General features: G+C 40.5%; 1 protein-coding gene across 1 annotated transcript in view; it reads left to right on the top strand.

The window, feature by feature from the left end:
- BCAP29 (B cell receptor associated protein 29) overlaps nucleotides 1-18,694 on the top strand; it is a 68,406-nt gene extending 49,712 nt beyond the window's left edge. The window contains exons 5-8 of the mRNA XM_083182973.1: nucleotides 1,072-1,207; nucleotides 2,231-2,339; nucleotides 13,356-13,456; nucleotides 17,416-18,694. Coding sequence (XP_083039099.1) covers nucleotides 1,072-1,207; nucleotides 2,231-2,339; nucleotides 13,356-13,456; nucleotides 17,416-17,451 — 382 coding nt within the window. The 3' untranslated portion in view covers nucleotides 17,452-18,694. The remainder of the gene's footprint in view (nucleotides 1-1,071; nucleotides 1,208-2,230; nucleotides 2,340-13,355; nucleotides 13,457-17,415) is intronic.
- Nucleotides 18,695-24,943: the final 6,249 nt, after the last annotated feature.

Here is a 24,943-nt window from a genome sequence, read left to right as displayed (position 1 = left end):
CATGCAATGTCCCTATTATTAGTTTATCTGGCTCCTAAATTTTCATCCTGGCTCCTTGATTTTAAAGAAATTTGTTAAGCCCTGATGTAAACTATTTAGTCATTAACATCTCTCTCTGCTGTAGTAGAGCTTACCATCTCAGGTCCATACTACGTGTGCACCCACACATATGGGGTAATTTCATTTTTTTTTACTTACATTTTTTGGGAATAAATTAGTATCCACATTAGTCAAGCAAATAAAATAATGTAATAAAAATGGAGCTTGATATGCTTATTAAAAGTATGGATCAAATGTAGTGATTTAACCCTTTAAGTGTCAACATTGCCGTGAGAGATCCTTAAAACATCCACTAAAAATGCCAGCACCGATCACAGCGACAATTCTTTTTTTTTGGGTGCAATATTTAACTAAACTTCAACTAATTGACTTGGCTGTATTTGTATTTATACTAAAAGAACAGTTGCTGTGAGCAACACTGGCATTTTTATCAGACATTTTGAGCATCTCACACAGCAACATTGGCACTCAGAGGGTTAAGAGAGAAAATGTATTGGAATTGACTAGACCAGATGACATTTCTGAAAGTTTGTTTAAATACCAAACCTTACCACGTTACTTTGGAACAAAATATGTATACCTAAAATTAATTTTGCCAAGTCCTAAGTAATGGGCCCTACACACATAGCGATGTGTGTAGGGCGACCTAGCTATGCTAGGTCGGGCTGTGCTGCGCCGCTATCGCATAGCACACAGAGCTGACAGCCCACACACAGAGCGAGCTGTCAGCTCTGTGTGCTCAGCGAGCAGACAGCGCCAGTGTTCTCCGGTGGGAGAACCCTGCCGATGCCGAGATTGATGGACACTGTTCATCAATCTTGGCCAGCGACAAAGACGAGTGGGGACTCGCACTGCTGCCGATATAGCCCCCACACATACACCGATGTGAGGGCATTTTATAAGCGACTTTGCCAAACTAAGCAAAATCGCTTAGAAAATGCCTTAATATCGGCATGTGTGTAGGCCGTATTAGAAATACTTGTGAAAGAATGTTTTCTTCTTCTTCTTCAGTGTCCTACAGCGTGTGATCTATCTGATAATGCAGCTAGCATCAGAGATGGAGTCCCATGATACTATGAAAACACAAGTAGAAAGTGCAAATGAAGCTGCCAAAAAGTATATGGAGGACAATGAACAACTAAAAAAGGTATTTTTTTCTTTATTTACAGACTTTCTAATTTTCATATACAAGTAAAGAACCCCCTGCCCCAGCCATAAAACATTGCTTTATGTTATTGTAACATATAAGCTAGAGGGTGAATAGTGTCAATTAGTGGAGATTTGCACTTTCTAATTGAATAACCCCCTAAAATGCCAATATGTAAAACATATAGGAAAACTACTATATATTTCTGGAAGCTGAAATGAACCTAAAAAGTGCAATATATACAACAAGAAGAAATAATATGCAGTACATAAAAACATAAATTAAAAATTCTGAAATGCTTGAAGTACCACAAAGCTTGCCTAGTCAGTAATGGTAAATTGAATGTGATAGTAGCTAAGCTCTGTGGCTGTCTGCACCACTGTTCTGTCTCTTGAAGAAGCTTTCACAGTGTGTGCAGTATCTGGATCTTACATTAGTAGGGGACTGTAGTCCATCTGCCACTCACCATCAGACAGCAATGTGAAAGATCTCTTAGCGTTTTCTTGGAGGTTCTTCCTGATTCTGAGGCATTTTGAAACCTCAAGTTATTCTGTGTAACCCTGTTATATAAGTCATTTTGTGTGAGTTGCCATTGAAGTAAACGTAGCCTCAATTTTCATAGCTCATTGTGTGCTATTAATTTATTAAAATTTCAGCTTTCACCTATTAAAATTATTTTTCACAGAAAGGTCACACTTTTTGTTAAGTAACTTTGCTTTCCGCTGGAGTGAACCATACATGCATTGATTATCAGGGCCACCTTGATGTGGTACCTGGTCTTTAATAACCTGCAGTTTTACCTCTTCTGTCATGCACCAAATGTTCCCTTCAGGAGAGTTGTCTCATTGAGGAATTTGTAAATGTTGTATTTTCCTCAGGTTAAAAAAAAAGCAAATTGGATACTTGTTGCTTATGTCTGTTTAAGAAATGTTAGACTTATGGCAATCCTACTGAAAGTTGTATATATGATAAAAGAAATTGTGAAAATAACTATATGTACATGTACTATCTGTCATCTTGCAGGTCTTGAATTCAAGTAAAGACAATCACGAACATGTATTAAAAACAGAGAATGCAAATTTAAAAAAAGAAATTGAAAAGGAGAAAGAGGAATTAAATAGACTGTCAGAAGGTGAGTTACATTGTCTGCTCTACCAACTACATGAATGATGTTGCTAAAGTTCCCAATTACATAGCCTGGAGGGGCTATTTTAGATCAGTTTCTGCCACACCAGAGTTTAGTATCTATATCTCACCCCACAGTGGTTCTCATTCTGGGGTACTACAGCCCCAGTGGTACTTGCTGTGAGATTCAGGAACACTTAAATATTATCTGTAATACACGGTGATGCAGAATGGGACATCCAGGAGACAAGAAACCTCAGAAAAGCAGTGCCCTAGTGATCTTTAGCCTCAGGCCACATAAAATGAAAAAGTCTATGGGGGATATTCAATCTCCGTCGAGCATCTCCCGTGGGGGAGATGCTCGACGGGCCCTATTAAATGCTGTCTTCCCCGACAGCATTGAACAGGGTTTCCTGGCAGAACGAGCCCGACATCTCTAGCTGTCGGGCTCGTTCTGCCGAGAACAGCCGGGAAGTGACGAGCTGTCGGCTGCATCTCGTCACTTCCCGGCTGCAACTCGCGGCCACGCCCCCTTTTCGCTCCCCGGCAGGCGGGACATTAAATCCCGCCTGCGTGTTCTCGGTCGAGCTGACCGAGAACGGGACTCAGTCACGACGGGCGAGCAAGCTCGCCTGCCGTGACCTGAAGATTGAATATCCCCCTATATCTGTAAATTTTTTGTAAATTGTAATATGTAAAAATTTTATATACAGCTTTTTTTTAAATACATTTATTGCATTTTATTGTAGTACTAAACATTTTATCTAGAAACTATACTAAATACAAATGTATTGCTTTGAAAATGTTAAACATAATAATACGAGCTGCAAGGGGGTTACCCACATAAAAATTATTGGGGACCACTTCTCTGCCACTAAGACACACTTATACGCTAGAGTTATACGCTACGCTTTACGTAGACGCCAATTAAACTATAAGACGTGGGCCAAATGCACATGCTCCACACAGTGGGGAAGTTAACTCATGGAGATGATTGTTTTGTACCCACAATACTGATTCCAGTCACTCGGGGGTCAATATATTCCCAAATTTATTACACCATTGTGGGTTCTCTTCTTTTCCCATATGACATCTTCCTTCTGACCAAAGAAAATGTTTTGGAAACCGAGACTGCTCTTGCAGTTCTCCTTTACACCCATACACCAGACTTTGAATGGGGGCATTCTATTTATGTGGGGGTCATCATTAAACAAAAAAAAATGGAATTTTAATGTATAACTTTTGTAGGGTCTACAGTATCTCAGTAGAGTTAGTATAAAACCATTCAATAGAATGACAGTCTTCAGTTAAAAAGTAACATAGAAATAAAAGAACACTAAGAAATATTGTCATAATTCAGAAGTTGGTGCTACAGTACCTGTTTTCTTGACCTTTTTTGTTGCTTCTTGCTTAAAATGCTGAAGAATTGCCAATGCAAGATAAAAGCAGAATGGACCTGTTTGTGAGCTCAAATTGAATGTCTCATGTGTGACATTACTGAGTAACATTAAGCAAGTGTCTTGTGTTATGTAACTCTTAACCTTGAGAAGTTTAAACATTTTTTATATCGAAGAGACTGTTTCCCATTTTCATGAACATATTAGGATACATTTTTTTTACATAATTTACTTGTGCTTAAAAAAACTGTAACAAGTTACAGTAGATTAAAGATAAACATTAACTTTACTAACTCCTATAGACTAAGCTGTGTATGAATTGAATCTATAGATACTGTAGTTTATGGGAGAATTGGAGTATATGTGTAATTATATATTATTGCTGCAGGCGCATCCAACCAGCCCCCCTTTGGCACGCCAGGTTCAGTGCAACTCTGCTAGCGTTGGCCGCCTTTATCTAATCCCCCCCCCCCCCCCCCCCAAAAAAAAAAAAAATTGCATTTCAGTAACAATGTACAAGCAGCAACAAAGTGAGCAACTGCTTAAATAGCCATGGAGACCAAATAATTGTAAAATCTTGGTACTCATTCTTCCAGAGCAAGATGAGGTTTTCCATGGACATATAGTGTTCAAGTTACCTACACTACTCAACAATAGTGGGTGCAGTTGTGGGTCACCAGTGGTCATGGATTACTGCCTTAGAGGGACTAAAGATGGGGCAATATAGGGATTTCTTCTAGAGGACCCGATGTTTACATAAATGTTTCAAGAGCCACAAATTAGTAAAAGATGGTAGATTTTCCTGAAGGATAATGCTGACACTCTCTATCACCTTATTCGAAATGGGAACAGAGCATGGCACACCAACCATGTGTTTCCATGTGCCGAGGGTTGTATTGCACCTCTGGGAGGCAACCCTTCCTGCCCGACAGCTGTTTCGGAGACCAACCTCCTTCATCAAGGGCATCCTTATGCCCTTGATGAAGGAGGGTGGTCTCTGAAACAGCTGTTGGGCAGGAAGGGTTGCGGGGGGTTAAGCTGACTGGATCACCAGCTCCCCCGTGGCTGTGATAAGTACCATTGATAACTTTTTGATTTATATGGCTCCATTTTTAAATGCAAAACTAAAAATCTTTTGAAAAGTTTAAAGGTGGTGTGCTGGTTCTTGTGTCCTAACCATGTCAGTGGATTGGTTTTGCTGCAATATATATATAACTGTTTGTTTTGCACACCTTGAAAACGGGGTGTTTGTAACCCCGAAACGTCGGAGCTTTTTGCACAATAAAAACCCCTTAGCACTAAGACCGGAGGAGTGCCACTACTTGCTTTGCATCGAGCTTCCCTTTCTGGAAGGCACCCACGGCAGCTGAAATCGACGTATCAGAAAAGAATGATGTGCGCAAACACCTTAAAAGAAATGTCCACTGATGGGAAGTTTCATTGCCCCAAATGTGGGGAAGCAGTTCTTTGTACAAGCAATCTGGGTTCTTCTTCAACCCGGCAGCTCCACATAACCTGGTTTCCACAGGTGAAAAATTTGTTCTTTAAAAGAAATGAACAGGAGCGCTCCATAGTGCAGATAAAAGATGGTACAATTTTTATTTCCTTTAAAACACTGGATCACAAAGTACAGAATCACGTACCACAGCGGGCGGTTAGACAGAACCGCACCGTTTACAGCATGAAGGTTCCCGTGGGGAAAAGATTTGAGCAGCGGCAAAGGCAGCTTCAGCTTCAGCTGATCCTTGGACGAACAGAAATGATGACGCCAGGCCACGCCCCTACGTGTTTCGTCACTAGGACTTCGTCAGAGGGCTGGCCTAGCGTCAGAATCCTCTTTTAAAGCCCATTGGGGCAGATGTATTAAGCCTTAACAAGAGATAAATCCAAGGGTGATGAAGAGAGATAAACAACCAGCCAATCACCTGCCAACTGCCATGTTACAGGCTGTGTCTGAAAAAAGTAAGCAAGGAGCTGATTGGCTGGATGTTTATCTCTCCTTATTACCCTTGCATTTATCTCTTGTTAAGGCTTAATACATCTGTCCCATTGTGAGAACTTAATTACAAACAGCCGTGTCGACTTAATGATTGCTGTGTGTGAACCATACCACTTTAAATCACAGCAAAATCTCATACTTTCTTTTAAGGTACAATGAAGACATTAAAAATACATTAAAAATACATATATCATATTTCAGTACATATAATAAAAATTGATTTAAACAACATGTCTTAAAAAAAGAATTTTTCACATAGAAAAGATGGTACTTATGTAGTATCTGGGCTGCCGATTTCTAAATCGGGTCGGATCGGGAGATCGCATCGCATCGCATGCGACCATGCGATGCGATGCGATGCGATGACCCGATTTTTCCATAGGAATCAATGTTAAAATGGACTGAGTCCATTTTAACATGGAATTCAATGAGAAAAATGGGTCCTTTTCATACCCCTACTATCCAAGTGGGCATGGAGTTGGATATAAACCTGTGGCGAGCGTAGCGAGCCACCGAGCCCGAAGCGTGGCGAGCGGCCGAATACCGTCCCCTCGCGGGGCTCGCTTCGCTCGCCACGCTTCGGGCTCGGTGGCTCGCCACAGGTTTATATCCAACTCCATGCCCACTTGGATAGTAGGGGTATGAAAAGGACCCATTTTTCCATAGGAATCATTTTAACATTGATTCCTATGGAAAAATCGGGTCATCGCATCCGATATCGGATGCGATGCGATGCGATATCGCATCGCATCGCATCTGATTGTATGCCTTAACTTAAGGCATACAATCAAAAAATCGGCAGCCCAGATACTACATAAGTACCGAAAAGATACATATGTATATAAAACGAATACAAAAATCATTGTTTTAACAACATTGTTAAAAGGCATCTACTCCTAAAATCATGAGACACGGAAGTTGATCTAAGTATATATGGTAAGAAAAAAAAAAAACCATTAACCATAATTAGCAGCATATATTGGTGTGTTAAACACAGCTTTTTCAAATATAAGGTATCCCATTGGTGTCAGTATCTCCACACTCAGGTGTCAAATTACCTTCAGTGGAAGATTTGTTGCATAGCAGACTTGTGTTTCTGACATGATGTCGTAAAATGGTCATATGTCGACCTTTTTAATGTATTTTTAATGTCTTCATTGTACCTTAAAAGAAAGTATGAGATTTTGCTGTGATTTAAAGTGATATGGTTCACACACCTCAATCATTAAGTCGACACGGCTGTTTGTAATTAAGTTCTCACAATGGGCTTTAAAAGAGGATTCTGACTGACGCCAGGCCAGCCCTCTGATGAAGTCCTAGTGACGAAACGCATAGGGGCATGGCCTGGCGTCATCATTTCTGTTTGTCCAAGGATCAGCTGAAGCTGAAGCTGCCGCTGCTCAAATCTTTTCCCCACGGGAACCTTCATGCTGTAAACGGTGCGGTTCTGTCTAACCGCCCGCTGTGGTACGTGATTCTGTACTTTGTGATCTAGTGTTTTAAATGAAATAAAAATTGTACCGATACAGAAGTACCAACACACTCGCCATTCCTAGGAATGGGGTGCAAACAGCACCCACATCCCAGGGTGGGGTGTGGTGGCCTGTGACCACACACTCTAGTAAATACAAACACAGGGGGCCCAGCACTCACTACAAAAAACTAACTCAATTCATGAACTAAAACCCCATTATTTATTTATTGATTATTTGAATGATAAGGTGAGTTAGTTTTTTGTAGTGAGTGCTGGGCCCCCTGTGTGTATGTGTGTATATATATATATATATATCATACACCACTGCCCACCAATTTATATTATGGCAGAAATGCAACACATACATTGTTGGCGCAGACCGGCAATGTATGCGTTACTGGAGCCACTGCCCACCAATGTATATTATGGCGATAACGGCCGGTACGGAGTTTACCTGATCGCTGGGCTCCAAATATACCCAGCCCAGCGATCAGTTCTGAATCAGGCCCCAAGCACAGAAATGCACTGAAATTAAAGAGCCCCTGCTCCCACCCTTGGAATACAAACCCGCCCAGTATGTAAATATCCTTTTAAAAGAGGATTCTGACTGACGTCAGGCCAGCCCTCTGATGAAGTCCTAGTGACGAAACGCATAGGGGCATGGCCTGGCGTCATAATTTCTGTTTGTCCAAGGATCAGCTGAAGCTGCCGCTGCTCAAATCTTTTCCCCACGGGAACCTTCATGCTGTAAACGGTGCGGTTCTGTCTAACCGCCCGCTGTGGTACGTGATTCTGTACTTTGTGATCTAGTGTTTTAAATGAAATAAAAATTGTACTGATACAGAAGTACCAACACACTCGCCATTCCTAGGAATGGGGTGCAAACAGCACCCACATCCCAGGATGGGGTGCATTGGCCTGTGACCACACACTCTAGTAAATACAAACACAGGGGGCCCAGCACTCACTACAAAAAACTAACTCAATTCATGAACTAAAACCCCATTATTTATTTATTGATTATTTGAATGTTAAGGTGAGTTAGTTTTTTGTAGTGAGTGCTGGGCCCCCTGTGTGTATATGTAAATATATATATATATATATATATATATATATATACACACCACTGCCCACCAATTTATATTATGGCAGAAATGCAACACATACATTGTTGGCGCAGACCGGCAATGTATGCGTTACTGCAGCCACTGCCCACCAATGTATATTATGGCGATAACGGCCGGTACGGAGTTTACCTGATCGCTGGGCTCCAAATATACCCAGCCCAGCGATCAGTTCTGAATCAGGCCCCAAGCACAGAAATGCACTGAAATTAAAGAGCCCCTGCTCCTACCCTTGGAATACAAACCCCGCCCAGTATGTAAATATCCTTTTATAATGAAAGATTTTCCTAAAGGCCCATACACACTTGACGATTTTCAGCTGAAAGTGGTTCATCTGCTGGTTTTACCAGCAGATGTGGCGATGATGGATGGTTTTTCATCCATCATCGCCATGTGTGTACGCCTGCCGGGCTGAAAGATTAACCACTTTCAGCCCGGCGGACCGCCCCCCGCCCCCTCGCCCGTCATACTCACCCCTGTGCTCCGTCTGGCTGGCCGGCTGGATGCTGCTGCTGCTGCTGCAGAGACCTGCTCCCCGGCCAGGCTAGCCCCGCCCCCAGCCTAAACAAACGGAGCAGACAGCACTGCTCCCTGCTAACACCTGCTGGGCACCAATAGTTATATTATTCTGCCCACTGCCACCAATTTATTCATTAAATGCACCAATATATATATTATATATATATATATATATATATATATATATATAATATATTATATTATATATAATATATATATATATATATATATATATATTATATATATATATATATTATATATATATATTATATATATATGTTATATAATATATATATATATATATATTATATATATATATATATATATATATATATAATATATATATATATATATATATATATATTTATATTATATATATATATATATCAAGATATGGGGGGTCCCCTTTCTGCGCTCTAGAACTATGGAGCAGCACCTCTGAGTGATCTTCTGTTAGGTAAGATCCAGGGAATAGAAATGAAAAAAGAAAGTGGGGTTTCAGAGGGCGCTAATATATCACAACAATTTTGATAAAAATGGTATTTATTATAACCTCAGTAAAAATTGTCATAAAAAGCACCTCTTAGGGTATAATGTTTACACATAAACAATGAAAATAAAACTCTGGTGAGACATTATAAGTCGCAATTGGAACGATGACACTGGTGGTATAGTCAATTCAGAATGGAAGGCCCAACGCGTTTCGTCATATTCATGACTTCATCAGGGGCAGTGAAACAATTGAAACGACTATAATATTCAGAAATAAGTATCAAGTATCCAGAGTGAATTTCTCAGCAATTAGCCAGAATGATGGCACGATTATTCAATAAGAGCCGATGGGTTTTGATTTTCTCCAGCAATACACGATACTGGGCTCAAATGAGAAAATAGCCCCTACAATATTGGAGTTCTGTGAAGAGATGTACACCGCATGAATGATTCACTCTGGTGGATTCATGCGGTGTACATCTCTTCACAGAACTCCAATATTGTACGGGCTATTTTCTCATTTGAGCCCAGTATCGTGTATTGCTGGAGAAAATCAAAACCCATCGGCTCTTATTGAATAATCGTGCCATCATTCTGGCTAATTGCTGAGAAATTCACTCTGGATACTTGATACTTATTTCTGAATATTATAGTCGTTTCAATTGTTTCACTGCCCCTGATGAAGTCATGAATATGACGAAACGCGTTGGGCCTTCCATTCTGAATTGACTATACCACCAGTGTCATCGTTCCAATTGCGACTTATAATGTCTCACCAGAGTTTTATTTTCATTGTTTATGTGTAAACATTATACCCTAAGAGGTGCTTTTTATGACAATTTTTACTGAGGTTATAATAAATACCATTTTTATCAAAATTGTTGTGATATATTAGCGCCCTCTGAAACCCCACTTTCTTTTTTCATATATATATATATATATATATTAATTTATATTATAATATATTATAATATATTGTTGGTGCATTTAAATGAATACATTGGTGGCAGTGGGCATATAAAATATAAACATTGGTGGGCAGCTGTGTGCGTCGCTATCGCTGGGGACGGCTATGGATAGTGTAGGGCACGGGGCGCCCCAGGCGGGGAGGGAGGGCGCTTTGGCGCTTACCCTCTTTGCTCCACAGGGGAACTATGCGGCCACATCTCACCGAGGGAGGGAAGGGGCTGAAGGGGGATGTGGTGACGGCCGCCGAGTCACTCCAGGGGCACATGGGGGGGGGGTTGCATTTAAATAAATATACATTTGTGGCAGTGGGCATATAAATATATAAACATTGGTGGGCAGTGTTGGCAGTAACGTATAATTGCTGGTCTGTGCCAGCAATGCATAAATCATAAATTAGCATCAACACTGCCCACCAATGTTTATATATTTATATGCCCACTGCCACCAATGTACTGTGTATATATGTAACCCATGGAATTCAAACCCAGCCCATTTATAATGAAAGATTTTCAGCAAAGTCTTTCGCCTCCTGAAAATCTTTTGCTCTTTGGGGAAAATAGCTCAGTGTGTACGCACTACTTTGGTGAAAGATATAGCTATCAAAGATTTTGGCAAAGTCTTTTGAAATGAAAATCTTCAAGTGTGTATGGGCCTTAAGTCTTTCGCCGCCTGAAAATCTCTCGCTCTTTGTTGAAAATAGCTCAGTGATATAGCTTTAAGAGATTTTGGCAAAGTCTTTTGAAATAAAAATCTCTAAGTGTGTATGGGCCTTTACTAAATATAGGAGGTAACTGTACAGAAAGACGTTTATCAAGAGATACATTTTATTTTATTAATTGAACTGCAGTTTATTGTAGGTGTTGCCTTATTTTTGTTTAATTCATCTTCTAAAAAAAAAAAGATTTTGTGCCTCAATTGCATATTGATGTGGATCAGGTGAAGACGTATTCATTTGGTAACCTACTAGAAGAACCTTAATTATGCGCATAAAGGATTCTGTTCCTCTCTGTATATATATTTTAGTATTTATGTAAAAAGCTAGAACGTATATAGTGGATCTTGCCAATTGTAAAATGCAGAAGTTTCATTTGCACAGTCAAATAGACTGCTGGGATATTGTACCCAAACCCTTTTTTCCTTAAATACTCACTGCTGCCGCAAACCATAAGATGAACTGATGTCTGATGGCTGTGGGTTCTACTGTCCTTTACTACTTAAAATAATTATACAAGAATAAAAAGGTGAAGGTTTATAGTAGTATATGGTAGTCAGTCTAATGAATTGCATCTTAGAAGAAGATATTTATTAAAAATGTTTGTAATATATTTATTATTGTTCGTGTACCCAGGAAATGGGCTCATTTGAACTTACAGTGAAATCAGACACATAATTATTTGTACTGCCTGAATCTCTGTTCCTAGTAGTATCTGATGCTTCGTTCTGGGAATATTTTGGCAATAGAGAGAATCAAAACCTCACCTTAAATTGCAAATTAGTTTTGGCAACAAATACATTATTAGAATGTTTCATCCCTGACATTGTTCGTACATTACATAGAATGTGAATGAACAAAAATGTCAAAGCGTGCTATGATTATTTATCTGCCAGCAGCATAGATTTTTTTTTCAGGTAACCATTTGTCTTTATTATTGTTTTTCTGATTCTGTTTTTATTTGTAAAGCTTTATAACATTATTCTGAGAGAAAGAAATCACATTGCTTCAGGTGAATTCATCCTTCAGTTCTCAGTGTCAGCCAATACAGTAGAAGTCCATTCTAGATAGGTTGAGACAGGTAGTTAAAAAGAACACCCCCCCCCCCCCATAATAGCATATAGTGGTGTATTTTCCAGTTTATAGGTAGGTAGGCATTGTTTAATTTTTCTTTTGTGCATATTGCAGCTATTTTTCTACCTTATCGGCTGTGCAGTACTCTACTGCGGCAAGCCAGGGATGAACTGGCTGCTCAGGCACAAATCTAATCTCGTACAGAGCTATTCTTGTACTGGGTAATTGAAATACCCCACATTTAGAAAGTAGGATTATTTCTGCCCATAGTCACACTCTGGCTTCATTCTTTACACTTCAAAGTCAGGCAGAGATGCAACCACGGTCAGATGGGCTTTCCCTGGCATGGTCACATCCCAAAGCTGCTCCTCTTTTTGCTGCTCCATACCCCTTTGTCACTGCCGCCTGTTACTTTAAATAGATAAATCGTTTGTGCTGTAACCGTTTTATATACCAATCTATATTAAACCTTATTATTTTAGTTTTATTATTGGCCTTTTAAATCTGCTAATTTAAGAAATTGACTAGACAAATAATTCAATTGTGCTTTTATCTCTTAGTACTTAATCCATTTATTGTGATAAACTGAAGAAATAGACGTACTGTTGTATTCCTGTTAAATGCCTTTCCTTTGAAAGACATTAGTTGAGGTGTTAGTATATATCCAAAACACTGGAACAATGTGGAGTGTTTTTGTTTTGTAGACGTCTAGATATTATGTACTCTTGATGAGAGATACTGGTGTTTTTAGTCCAAACAGAGGCAGTATGTACAGTGTCTTGTAAAACAATGCAATGGCTAGTTTTGGCTCACATTACATGTCCTGTACAAAGAGACAAAATATCTATCTATAATTAAAAACATTAAAAGAAATTTTACAGTGTGTTTTTCATAGTTTTGTAGTGAGGAGTATGTCATTTGTAATATGTGGACCACTTGCTCTTTGTGTTTTTAGGATCTCTTCTGAATTAACGGTCTTTAAAATTGCATTATCAAACACTGTGAGCTGGTATGTGTTGGATAGTCAGTAGGTCGACATCATGTGGTCATACATTATGCTATCCGCAATACATATGCTTGTTTTACAGTGACTATGTAGACAGAAAAAGGCCTGTGCCGTCATCCCGCCATGGTTGACATGCTACTTAACTGTCAATATTTTTTTGACAAATGTTACATGAAAATTGATTTTTCATTAAAATATTTTTTAAGTAAAGTCACCACAAGGGCAATAAACTTTGATTGTTGTCTCTTCTATTCCAGCACTTTCCAAATCCCAAGCAGAAGTCATTGCTCTGAAGAAGCAAAGTGAAGGTCTTGCAAGAGAATATGATCGCCTCCTAAAGGAACATGACCAGCTACAGGTCTGAACCTTACTTTTTACCAATTTTTTATGGTGCATATATCTTCCACAAACAGGGCCTTATTCAGGTTTGCAAGTAAAGCAGAAAAGCAAGCAATGGGCAAAACCATATTGCACTTCAGGCTGGGCAGAGATTTGGGTGGGGTGTGTTCAAACTTAAATCTAAATTGCAGTGTAAAAATACATCTGTTTAACATTTGTGGGCTACATGCAAAAGCAAACAGTATTAACCTTGCACAGAAAACATATAACCTGCTAAAATCTAAATATCTCTGCACATATTACATCTGCTGAACCTTCAATACAACATAGTTTTGCCTAGATGTTTGATTTCTTTTTTGCAAACCTGAATCAGGCCCACTGTACATTTACTTGTATGAAGTTATCTTCATATTTATGTATGGCTATTGTATCTGTTGCCAGAGTTGTGTCTGTACTAGCATGCAACTGCTAGTGTCAACATTCCTTTAAATCAGACTGCGTCTCAATGTGCAAGGACTGAGACACTTACATATATATATATATATATATATATATATGTGTATATATATATATATATACCTGTGTGTCTATATAGTCTATATACATATATATATATATATATATATATATAAAAAGGAAAAAGACCCTTTCCTGCGCTGATAAAGTGAAAGCAGCACCTCTGAAGGGTCCTCTGTTAGCAAAGACCCAATCAAATAGACATGAAAAAAAGGGGGGGGAGATCAGAGTGCGCTAATAGAACAATAAATGTCACTTAATAGAAAGAAGTATATTTAATACATATAAAAGGTACACATATATATCATGTACAATAAAAGAACCCTTCTAGGGGTGTCACAAATATACAATTGGTGAACATCAGTGGTAATTGCTCAGAGATTTCTTGATCACAAACAGAAGGCCCAACGCGTTTCATCAAACCATGACTTCATCAGGGGCAAAAATTGCAATCAGCAGTAACTATGGATGTTCAGCGTAATTGCCAGTTCACACACTGGTGAACTCCTGCTGTATGTGACTGCTCCTGTTGTAGCTAATGTTATTTTGAGGATTCTATCACACCTGGCAATTACGCTGTATTTGGTTATTTCAAGCTAGAACTATCTTTTTTCCTGATTGCTGAAATATACCGGATTATGTCTTTTGACATCTGATCCATAAAATTATCTGTACTGAACATCCATAGTTACTGCTGATTGCAATTTTTGCCCCTGATGAAGTCATGGTTTGACGAAACGCGTTGGGCCTTCTGTTTGTGATCAAGAAATCTCTGAGCAATTACCACTGATGTTCACCAATTGTATATTTGTGACACCCCTAGAAGGGTTCTTTTATTGTACATGATATATATGTGTACCTTTTATATGTATTAAATATACTTCTTTCTATTAAGTGACATTTATTGTTCTATTAGCGCACTCTGATCTCCCCCCCCCTTTTTTTCATATATATATATAATTAATTAATCCAGTTTCTTATAATGACGACATATATGCAAACCTGTTGGACTGCTTTTAAAAATTAATAAAAATTAATAAAAGTTGCTTTACAAATAGAGTTTGAAGATACAGCCATGGCCAAACGTTTTGAGAATGGCACATATATTCATTTTCACAAAGTGTGCTGCCTTAGTTTTTATAATGGCATACTGTACTGGTGTACTGCAGAATGTCATGTCCAATGATAGGATGAATTACAATTAAAGTCCCCCTTTGCCATGACAACTAAATCCCAAACCACCCTTTCCACTGCATTTCAGCCCTGCCACAAATGTACCAGAGACCCAATTTAGATTTGCTCACTGGGCTGCAAGTGTTCTGAGCCCAGCGAGCAAGTCAGTGCCACTACAAATGCGTTCATAGCCATGCGCACAGGGAGAAATCCATTTAAAAATATTCACCATTGAATGGATTTCCCCCTGCGTGCAGCTGCCCAGTCAGTCTGGACTGACTCGGCTGCAAAGGCTGTGTTGAGAAGTAGGCCGCTGCTGACATCAGCAGCCCTCCCTCCTAACGGCCGGGCAACACGTGCAATTTCCGGGACTCTCCTGGAAAAGACTGTCGTTCCGCCCTTAATGCCTGGTGCCTGTCAATTACCTTGCGTACGTCCAATGAAGTCTAGCAGTGGTCCGTTTGCAAGGGGACCCCGTGCATGCGAACAGTGTACCGTGTGCATACGTGGTCATTCAGTTATCGAAAGTGCTGTGAAGAAGGTTTCAGGGTGCGAAGAACATACATCAAGTGCCAGGATTGTCTCCTAAATTTGATTCAACTGCGAGATGGGGCACTACCAGTGCAAAGCTTGCTCAGAAATGGCAGCAGGCAGGTCTGTGAGGCAAACATTTTTGGGGGATGGGCTTTTGTCAAGAAGGGCTGCAAAATGCCTCTTCTCTCCTGGAAAAGCATCAAGGACAGACTGGTATTCTGCAAAAGGTAGAGGAAGAGGATTGAGGTAAATTAATTTTCTCTGATGAATCCCCTTTGAAATTGTTCGGTGCAATTGGAAAAATGCTTGTCTGGAGAAGGAAAGGTCCTAAGACCATTCAAGTGTGGAGATTGCTTCTCAGCCAGTGGAGTATGCTCACTGACAATTCTGCCTAAGAACACAGCCACGAATAAAGAATGGTACCAAATCAAGAACAACTTCTCCCAACCATGCAAGAACAGTTTGGTGACAAACAGTGCCTTTTCCAGCATGATGGAGCACCTTGCCTTAAGGAAAAGTTATAACTAAGTGGCTGAGGGAACAAAACATCAACATTTTGGGTCCATGGCCAGGAAACTCTCCAGGCAATCAAAAACCCAGAAATACTTATCCAAGCATTGATTAGGCAGGAATGGGCGGCCATCAGTCCGTATCTGGCCCAGAACTTGATTGACAGCATGTCAGGGTGAGCGTCAGAGGTCTTGAAAAAGAAGTGTCAATACTGCAAATATTGATTCTTTGCATAAACCTAATTTAATTGTCAATAAAAGCCTTTGCCACATAGTAACAAATTATAAGTGATGAGTGATGTTCTTATTATTCCTGACTATCAGTTGATTTGAATATATCCTTTTTTTTTATATTTCCTGTGCTCTTTATATTTTAAACCAACAATGACAGGCTTCATGCCAGGTCTGCCGGAGGGCCGTCGTAACAGTAGTGTGGGCACTGGGCAAAGCAATGCATTGGAGCTCCTATACACCAATTCCTGGGAATGAATAGAAACATAAATGATAAATTACACCTCCTTTGGTCCCACACTGTCGCTCCACATGCTGTCAACACACTGGTGGATGGCAGAAACTCTTATTGGTGGATGGCACCAGCCATCTACCAATCAACATACTGATAGCCATTTACTGTCTGGCTGCACACTAACAGCCAGTTAGAAAATGCGTCTGCTCTGACAATCAGAGCACCGGGGCAGCATAATCTACCTGCCTCACAAGAAGCTCCAGAGGCATTATCCCAGGTGCAGATGCTCCTTGGCCCGACCCACTCCTGTTAAAAAAAAAAAAAACTAAAATTATCGGACTGTGCCTATACTTTAAGATGGCCCTAGTCTGCCTGCTCTCACTGTTTAAAAGTCTGTTTATTTGCCATGCATTTGTCTCAATTCTGAGGCATTCTTTGCCACTGACTCAATTGATATTAAAATATGGTTGACACTGCATAGCTAAACTACGATATGCAAGTGGTTAAGGTCATATGACACACTGGAGAACTATTTATCTTTCTGGATCCATCTTGACATGATTTGCTGCTGGCCTCTAAACGATTTTATTTCTGCTGTGGTATATGCAGTTTTAGTCTTATCATTTGTGATGTTATTTTGAATTAAACATGCAATTGCAATAGAATTTGGGTGGTGCTTTTATTACTTCTGACAGAAACATTTTGTGCCTTTTTATGTTGTTGATCTTTATATATCAGTTATTTCACTAACTCCCATTCTGTTCTCTTTTATTTGTCTAGAACATGGCAGAAGGACCACATGATAAAGACCAGTAACTGACTCAGAGTAACTGAGTAATGATGTACCCATGTGACTGTAAGGTTGTGAATTGCTGTTCTACAATTTTGCTTTCATTTTGTTAGGGGAAGTTTGCTGAAAGCAGTGTGTTTTAGGTTTTTTTTCCTCTGCAGTGGTTTGTATGAATTGTAAACTTTGGTAACTGTCTTCATGTTGATATATAATATATTCGCACTGAAAATATAGGTCTGGTTATCGCACATAATTTCCACTGACTATTGCATAAGTTGGTAAAATACATTGAGTATCGAAATAAAATTTCATAGGTTAATTTTCTGAAAAAAATATAGTTGCAATTTTTACCTGTGAAAAGACAACTTAGAGGTTTATTTATGGTCCTTGTTGCCCGAGCAGCAAATTGTCATTCATTCTTCCCAAGTCTTGTTGGTTTTGTTCGTAAAAATGCCGGCCCTTACGAGAGATATACCACTCATGTGCACGGCTGAGAATGGGTTCGCAGCCGTGCACATGAGGGGAACACCCTTTGGAATCACTCACTATCTAATGGTTTTCCTCTGTGTTAGGAGCTCCGAGTAAGTTTAGACTCACATGGCGCTGCGAAGGGCGTGGGGAGAAGGAGGTTGCTGAAGATGTCAACGGCCGGGATACTGGGGTACTTCCAGAAAATGCTGCATGAGCCAATCGTGCGCATGCGCGATTGTCCGATAATCGGTCCTGCTGTGAATTTGCAGCACAGCGAACAGGTCTGAATCAGGCCCTCTGTTCCTGCGTTCCCTTCCAAATTTGTGTAAATGCAAGCCTCACGAGAGGTAGAGTCCTTGGAGGGGTATTCAGTCCCGGCCAGGACTCGCCTGCAGCAGGTTCGCAAATCTGTATTGTCAGAAACCTCTGCTGGAATGTTGAATCCATGTCCGTTTCCAACTATCAGCGTCTGTTTTCGCCAATGCAGGGACTTTCCATGTGGTGGAATAAAATCCGCCAGAACAGAGCCCACTTTGAATAGGTCGAATGACATTCGACCTAATAATGTCTAATGAAAAGGCGCATCTGAGGAGGACCTGTAAGTAAGATTTGGCATTTTATTTTGGTCTGGCTTTTGTATCCATCACAATAAATGAACGTTTATTAGATTCTATGGAATGCATTTCCTTTGACAACTTTGTATTAATGATCTTTACTATGTTCAAACATATATTTATCTATACTGTGAAAATATATTTATGCCGATTACCAATATAACAAATGAGGGTTTGCATGTTTGAGTTGAATTGGTGTTTTATTGTTGTTCTTGGTTTTTTTTTTTAGCATATATCCATTTATATAAAAACTGCAATACATGTGTTCAATGCAATGGAGTACTGCTAAAAATAAGGGTAAATTAATAATAATAATCTAGAACTTTCTCTTCCTATTGTGTCCACGTATTGGGATCCCACCATTTGGCAAGACAGTTGTATTAATAGACTATAAGGGCACACAGTTTGCTTTTTTGTATAGTGACTGATTTCATGCAGCCATTTGTGTCTGCATTTCCGTCCAACCTCATCCATTTTGTGCACACATTGCTGGTTTGGCATAGTTTGGTGTAAAAAAACAAAACCCAAAACCCTGCAATTGCTGACAAAATCTGTGACCAACTAGCGTCAGATGTACACTTCCCCCTATGTTATGGTAACTTCCATGCTGATGATAGTTTCCACATGGCAAAGGTTATTACTCAATATCTGTTCCTATTCCCAGGAAAATCTGTAGTGAGATTATGTTATGGGGTTGGGATCATTTGGTCTATTGCATTATGGTCGAAAGTCATTAGGTCGAATCCATTAGGTCGACATGCTAAAAGGTTGACATGACTCTAGGTCGACATGGGAAAAGGTCGACATGATTCTAGGTCGAAAGGTCATTAGTTCGACAGGTCATTAGTTCGACAAGGTCATTAGTTCGACATTGTCTATGTCGACATTCACAAGGTCGGCATGGGGTTTTTCACTGTTTTTTTTACCTGAATGTCAACACAGTCGACATGGACACAGTTTAAAGTGCACTGCATCCCCTAGCATCGCTCGCTGCGCTCGCAATGCGTCGGGCACGGTGCCTCGCTACGCTCGGCACACTATTTTATTCTCCCACCACGCCCTAGTGGATGGTAGGGCATGAAATACCGCCTGTCGGCACATGTTGGCTCAAAAAACAGTGAAAAACTCCATGTCGACCTTGTGAATGTTGACATAGACAATGTCGAACTAATGACCTTGTCGAACTAATGACCTTTCGAACTAGAATCATGTCGACCTTTTCCCATGTCGACCTAGAGTCATGTCGACCTTTTAGCATGTCGACCTAATGGATTCGACCTAATGACTGTCGACCATAATGCAGTAGACCAAATGACCGCATCCCATGTTATGCTAGTGCTAATCTGATCTATGAATGCTGCGGGCACTGTTCATATAATGTGTCCGTATTTGTGTAACAGAAGCCTACTATTTTATTGATATTCTCTAATAATTTATTTAATAAAACTAACATTTTTCTATATTTTGAAAATGCTAAGTACCCAAAAATTGTACAAAAATATTGCTAATGTATGTGTGTTTTGTAATACATACCTCCCAACAATAGTAGAAGAAGAGGAGGGACTCTGCCGCACCCAAAAATGTAGAGCGACGAGTGTTAGAGGGTCTCCCAATTCCCCACTGCAGGACACTGCTGCCCGCTGCTAGGACAGTGAGACCATACAAAAAGTCATTGTTTCTTTAATCTCTCAGTTCTTTGATATATAAAGATTTTTCTGTCATTGAAAAAGCATATATTATTTTTCAATGATTATATTCTCCATCGATCACAGCACGTGCATTTCCTCTTCCCTACCTTGGGCGTCACACTTGCTCTGGTGCTTCTAGCACGCTCTGGTCTGTATCTCAACATTAAGATACAGACCAGAGTATGCTAGAAGCTTCAGAACAAAGTGCAACACCCCAGGCAGGAATGTGCACGTGTTGTGACAGGTTCAGGGTGCTAGAGTGACCGCTAGATTACACCATTTAGATTATTTTCCATTCACAGTGGTGCCAAAAAAATATATGGTATGGTGAGAGCACTGTGAAGGAATTCTTTCAGGTGCAATTAACTAATTGGTAATTTGCTTTGGAATTTAGATTTTATTAAGAAGATGAAGAGTTGCAGATTATTGTTCTTACACATTTAAGTTTAGCAAATACAGCTTTTTATATAGGGGAGAAGGGAATTGTGTCTTTTTACCTGTTTTGCATTGAACAAAAAGTAACTGTCCAATAAAGTTTGCTTTCAGTATTTGTTTCATAGAAGGCGTTTACAAATGTGTGTATTTAGCATATGTAAGCTAATGTATGTAATAAAATACACAAAGCACTTATTTCACAATGTTTTAGCAATTTAAAGTTCTGTTTGCTTATGCACTTGCCAAAAGAATGTATTTTTGAATGAATTTCAAAATTCTAATAAACCTTATTTTGCTACGGTGCAAGTGTAATGACATTCTCTTTGTGTTTAAAATGCATTCCAACCTTACTAGCCTATTTAAAAGGTGTGTTTAATGCAGTAATGGTCCACAAATTAAACAAATATTATATACTAATTGGGAACACAGGTAACTACACATGTATACACCTAGTTTTCCAGTTTAAACTGGGCAATTTTGCTCAGTGTGTATGCTGACTGATGATAGGGAAAATCGCTGAGGTGAAAATCGCTCCATGCATACATAAAGAGTATTTTATTTTCCCTGGGGCTGGATAACTTTCTATAGCAGGAGGATGCTACGGAAAGCCATCCACCCCATCATTTATCTGCTGGTAATACCAGCAGATGAGCGACGGGGCCAGCGATGCATCAGTGCTCAGTCACCACTCATCGCTGCTCCGTACACACGTCAAAAGACAAAACTGAGCTGCGTTCAGCTCAATCTCCCAGTGTGTATGGGCCTTTAGTCCCAATCTTTGTCAAGAAATAAAGTCCCTTGGTCACTGACCTTGTTAAAAGCCATCAGACTGCAAGTGAAACACCAAGAAGTCCAAGCAATGTGAACCATTAGTAAACAGTAAAAGTGTATTGAAAATAAAGGACAAGCCAGCTATTTAGAAGGCAAATCAAGAATGATCACAGACACATTTTGTTGGATATCCACTTAGATATGATACAACATCTGGTGCAAATACCTCAGTTTTTTGTCTTTTTCCCAATGTTTTATTGACTTTTTCACAGGCTAACCAATTTGATCGCTGGTAAAATAAAAAAGAATTTTCTCACGAAAACTCCTATTCAATGTAATGCATGTTCTTGCCGGCCACAGGGGCTGCTTTCAGGGATTTCATTTTCCCTGAAAAGCCGTAGCCCATGCCATCTTATGGTGGCCACCAGGGAAACTAATACAATACTTGCAGTAAATTACCTTGGGTAATTAGATATCCCCCTTAAGCTGGCCATACTTGCAGCAGTGTATGGCCAGCTGGCCACCCGGGACCTTCCCTGGTAGAATGGTCACATGCGATACATCAATTGCGGTCCGTTCACATGTGATGGATTGCAAGCGACCGCTGATCCCCGAAGCCGGGAGGAGGATCGGAGGTTGGACCTGCATTCTGGACCACCCCACCACCAGGGAAAAATTGGCCAAAGGCGCTCGCAGGTGGGGCCTGCACATGCACTTTACTGACAATATGCATGAGCAGTAGCCCCACCATCAGAAAATGGACCAAATTTTGACCTGTGTGTGCAGATCTGAATCGGTCCCTTAGTGCTTTACCCTACAGTAAATTCCCCACCCCAGTGTAACTTGAATGCCTCCCGCATACTTACGTTCAGGATGCCGTCATTTCTGGTGCTAGTTGGGATGTCGTGTCTGTATTGCTATCAAGAAACCACAATAATAACCCACATTATAGAACCGTTTTGTGTCACTGATGGAGCTGGTCGGTACTGTTTCCAACGAATATTAGCTATGGGGTAAGATGGAAGGTGGTGTCTGAGCTCCCCTGGAAAGTGAAGGACTGCTCCATGTCACAGGGAGAAGATCTCCGGCCACCCAGAAAGAGAGCCCTAACTACTGTACTATTTGTAAAGTAAGTTTCTTGCATGTGAGATGTGATCCAGCCTGTGTGTCACAAAGTTGAGTTCAAGCAGGTTAACTATGTGAGGTGGTGGGATGTTTGAAGTGCTGATTGGGAGAAATTAATTGGGGGTGATGGGGGAGGTCAAGGGCATGAATGGCTCTGTGACAGTAGGGGCGCAATGAGCTGCCATTAGTGTGTGAGGGGGGGGGGGGGCAGTGAGGTTTAAAGGGGAGTTGTGAAGTATGTGAAGTTTTTATATATAATATACAAGGTTCTTGGCATAATTTTGGCCAATAGCATTAGCCTGCCCACCACTCGTCAAGATGACCTCGTCGGACCGGTCCCTAACATTATAGGGTTGCACCTCTGGGGTGCAGGGCACCCCAAACTGCCCCATTCAAACCACCACAGGGTACCTGGAGTATCAGAGAACCTCATATATTATATACAAAAGTTGAATGATGTATGGTGCACCTGCTACTCTGTTTCTAATGGTGTGTACACACGGTACAATCCAGCATCCAATTTTGACTATATAGTCAAAATTGCATTGGGCTTGCATGCAGATTGTACAGGTTTTTAACCTTGTGATCCCGATGTGCTCTCCCGCACAGCACAAATCGAAACCCAGATAGACAGGGCAGCAATGACTATATAGTGCCAATCTGCACTATATAGTCAAAATCGCATGCATGTCAGGGGGCTTACCGTGCGATTCAATCCCGATGCGATCCGATCGCACACCATGGGCCAAATGTAATAGGGTGAGAGTTTCAGAAAGTGAGAGATTTTGGGAGAGTTTTCCCATGTTTTTTAAAGCAGCAATCAATTACACTGCAAAACCAGGGTGATTTTGCCATGTAATTGATTGCTGCTTTAAAAAACATGGGAAAACCTCCCAAAATCTCTCACTTTCTTAAACTCTCACCCTATTACATTTGGCCCCATAAGTCTCAGTTAGGTAAATAACAAAAAATATCCCCCAAATTGTGAATTTTTAGAAATGGTCAAATTATTTAAATAACATATTTAACTCTGATTCAGTGTTTTTTTTTTTTTTTTACAACTCTGCATATTTATTAATAAATCTATACTAAATCAAGTTTATATGGTTATTAAGTTGATAAAAAGGTGCTTATTACCTATCTCTTCCAGACCGGAACTTACATAAACATAGGTTGAACTAGATGGACGCAAGTCTTTATTCAGCCTCACCTACTATGTAACTATGGCCCTTATTCTGATCGGTGCGGCCGGAGCCGATTATGCGGCCAGGACCGTGCGTGCGAAACCCCGCCTTCCATACGGATCGCCAACTCCGTCCGTACGCGGTAAGAAGCTGGCCGAACGGACCGCACGTGTATTTTTCACGGAATACGCCTCCTCCATCTAAGGGAACCTCCCCCATCATTCGATGGTCGCAGACCATCGAATGCAGGACAGTGTGCTCCACCAGCACCCGCAACCTCAGACCACACGGACATTTTTCCGTGCAAAAGCAGGGATCTGGGCGGGCAGCTGACATCCGGCGATGTCATATGTCCGCCCCCTACACGTGCGTCACGACTGCATTACCATACGTACGCCCAGCGTTTTCATGGGAACTCCCATGAAACGCGGGGCGTATGCATATGGTAATGAGCCCAAATAGCCCTTCACGCCCCTCTCCACCCCCTGTTCGGAGTGTTCACATATCATGCAGGATTTGGCCGTACGCCCCGCTCGCACATGCGCAGAGACGCCTCTGCACATGCGCAGACACAAAACATCGGCGGGCCGAACGCACGCGGATATATCCGCACCGATCAGAATAAGGGCCTATGTAACCAGCTGGCAGCTGCAGCAACTTGTCAAAGATGCAAGTACAGGTAGGCCATAACATATGTTGGGCTTGTTTATTGTGAGTACTTTTTTGTTACTGTATGTTCATTCATTGGGCAGTACGGACGGTGTAATGGTTAGTATTACTGCCTCACAGTGTGAGGTTCAATTCCCACCATGGCCATAACTGTGTGCAGTTTGTATATTCTCCCCGTACTTGCGTGGGTTTACTCTGGATACTCCAGTTTCCTCCCACAATATACTGGTAGGTCAATTGGCTGCCAACAAAATTAACCCTAGAATGTCTGTATGTACATGTGGTAGGGAATATAGATTGCAAGCTGCACTGGGGCAGGGACTGATGTGAGTGTTCAACTATTCTCTGTATAGCGCTGTGGAATATGTGCGTGCTATATAGGAAACTGTTAATACAATAATAAAATAAATTCATTATGAATGACCACATCCCATGCACAAAATAGGCCTTTAATATAAGTGTTGCTTTATTCTATGACACACTGGGGGAAATTTACTAAGATGTGAAATACACTTCACAGGTCATGTTGCTATGGGCAACCAATCAGATCCTGTCTACTAT

This window comes from Crinia signifera, chromosome 4 (genome assembly GCF_055691185.1).
Source record: "Crinia signifera chromosome 4, ASM5569118v1, whole genome shotgun sequence".
NCBI lineage: Eukaryota > Metazoa > Chordata > Amphibia > Anura > Myobatrachidae > Crinia > Crinia signifera.
This window is presented reverse-complemented; position numbering and strand designations above follow the sequence as displayed.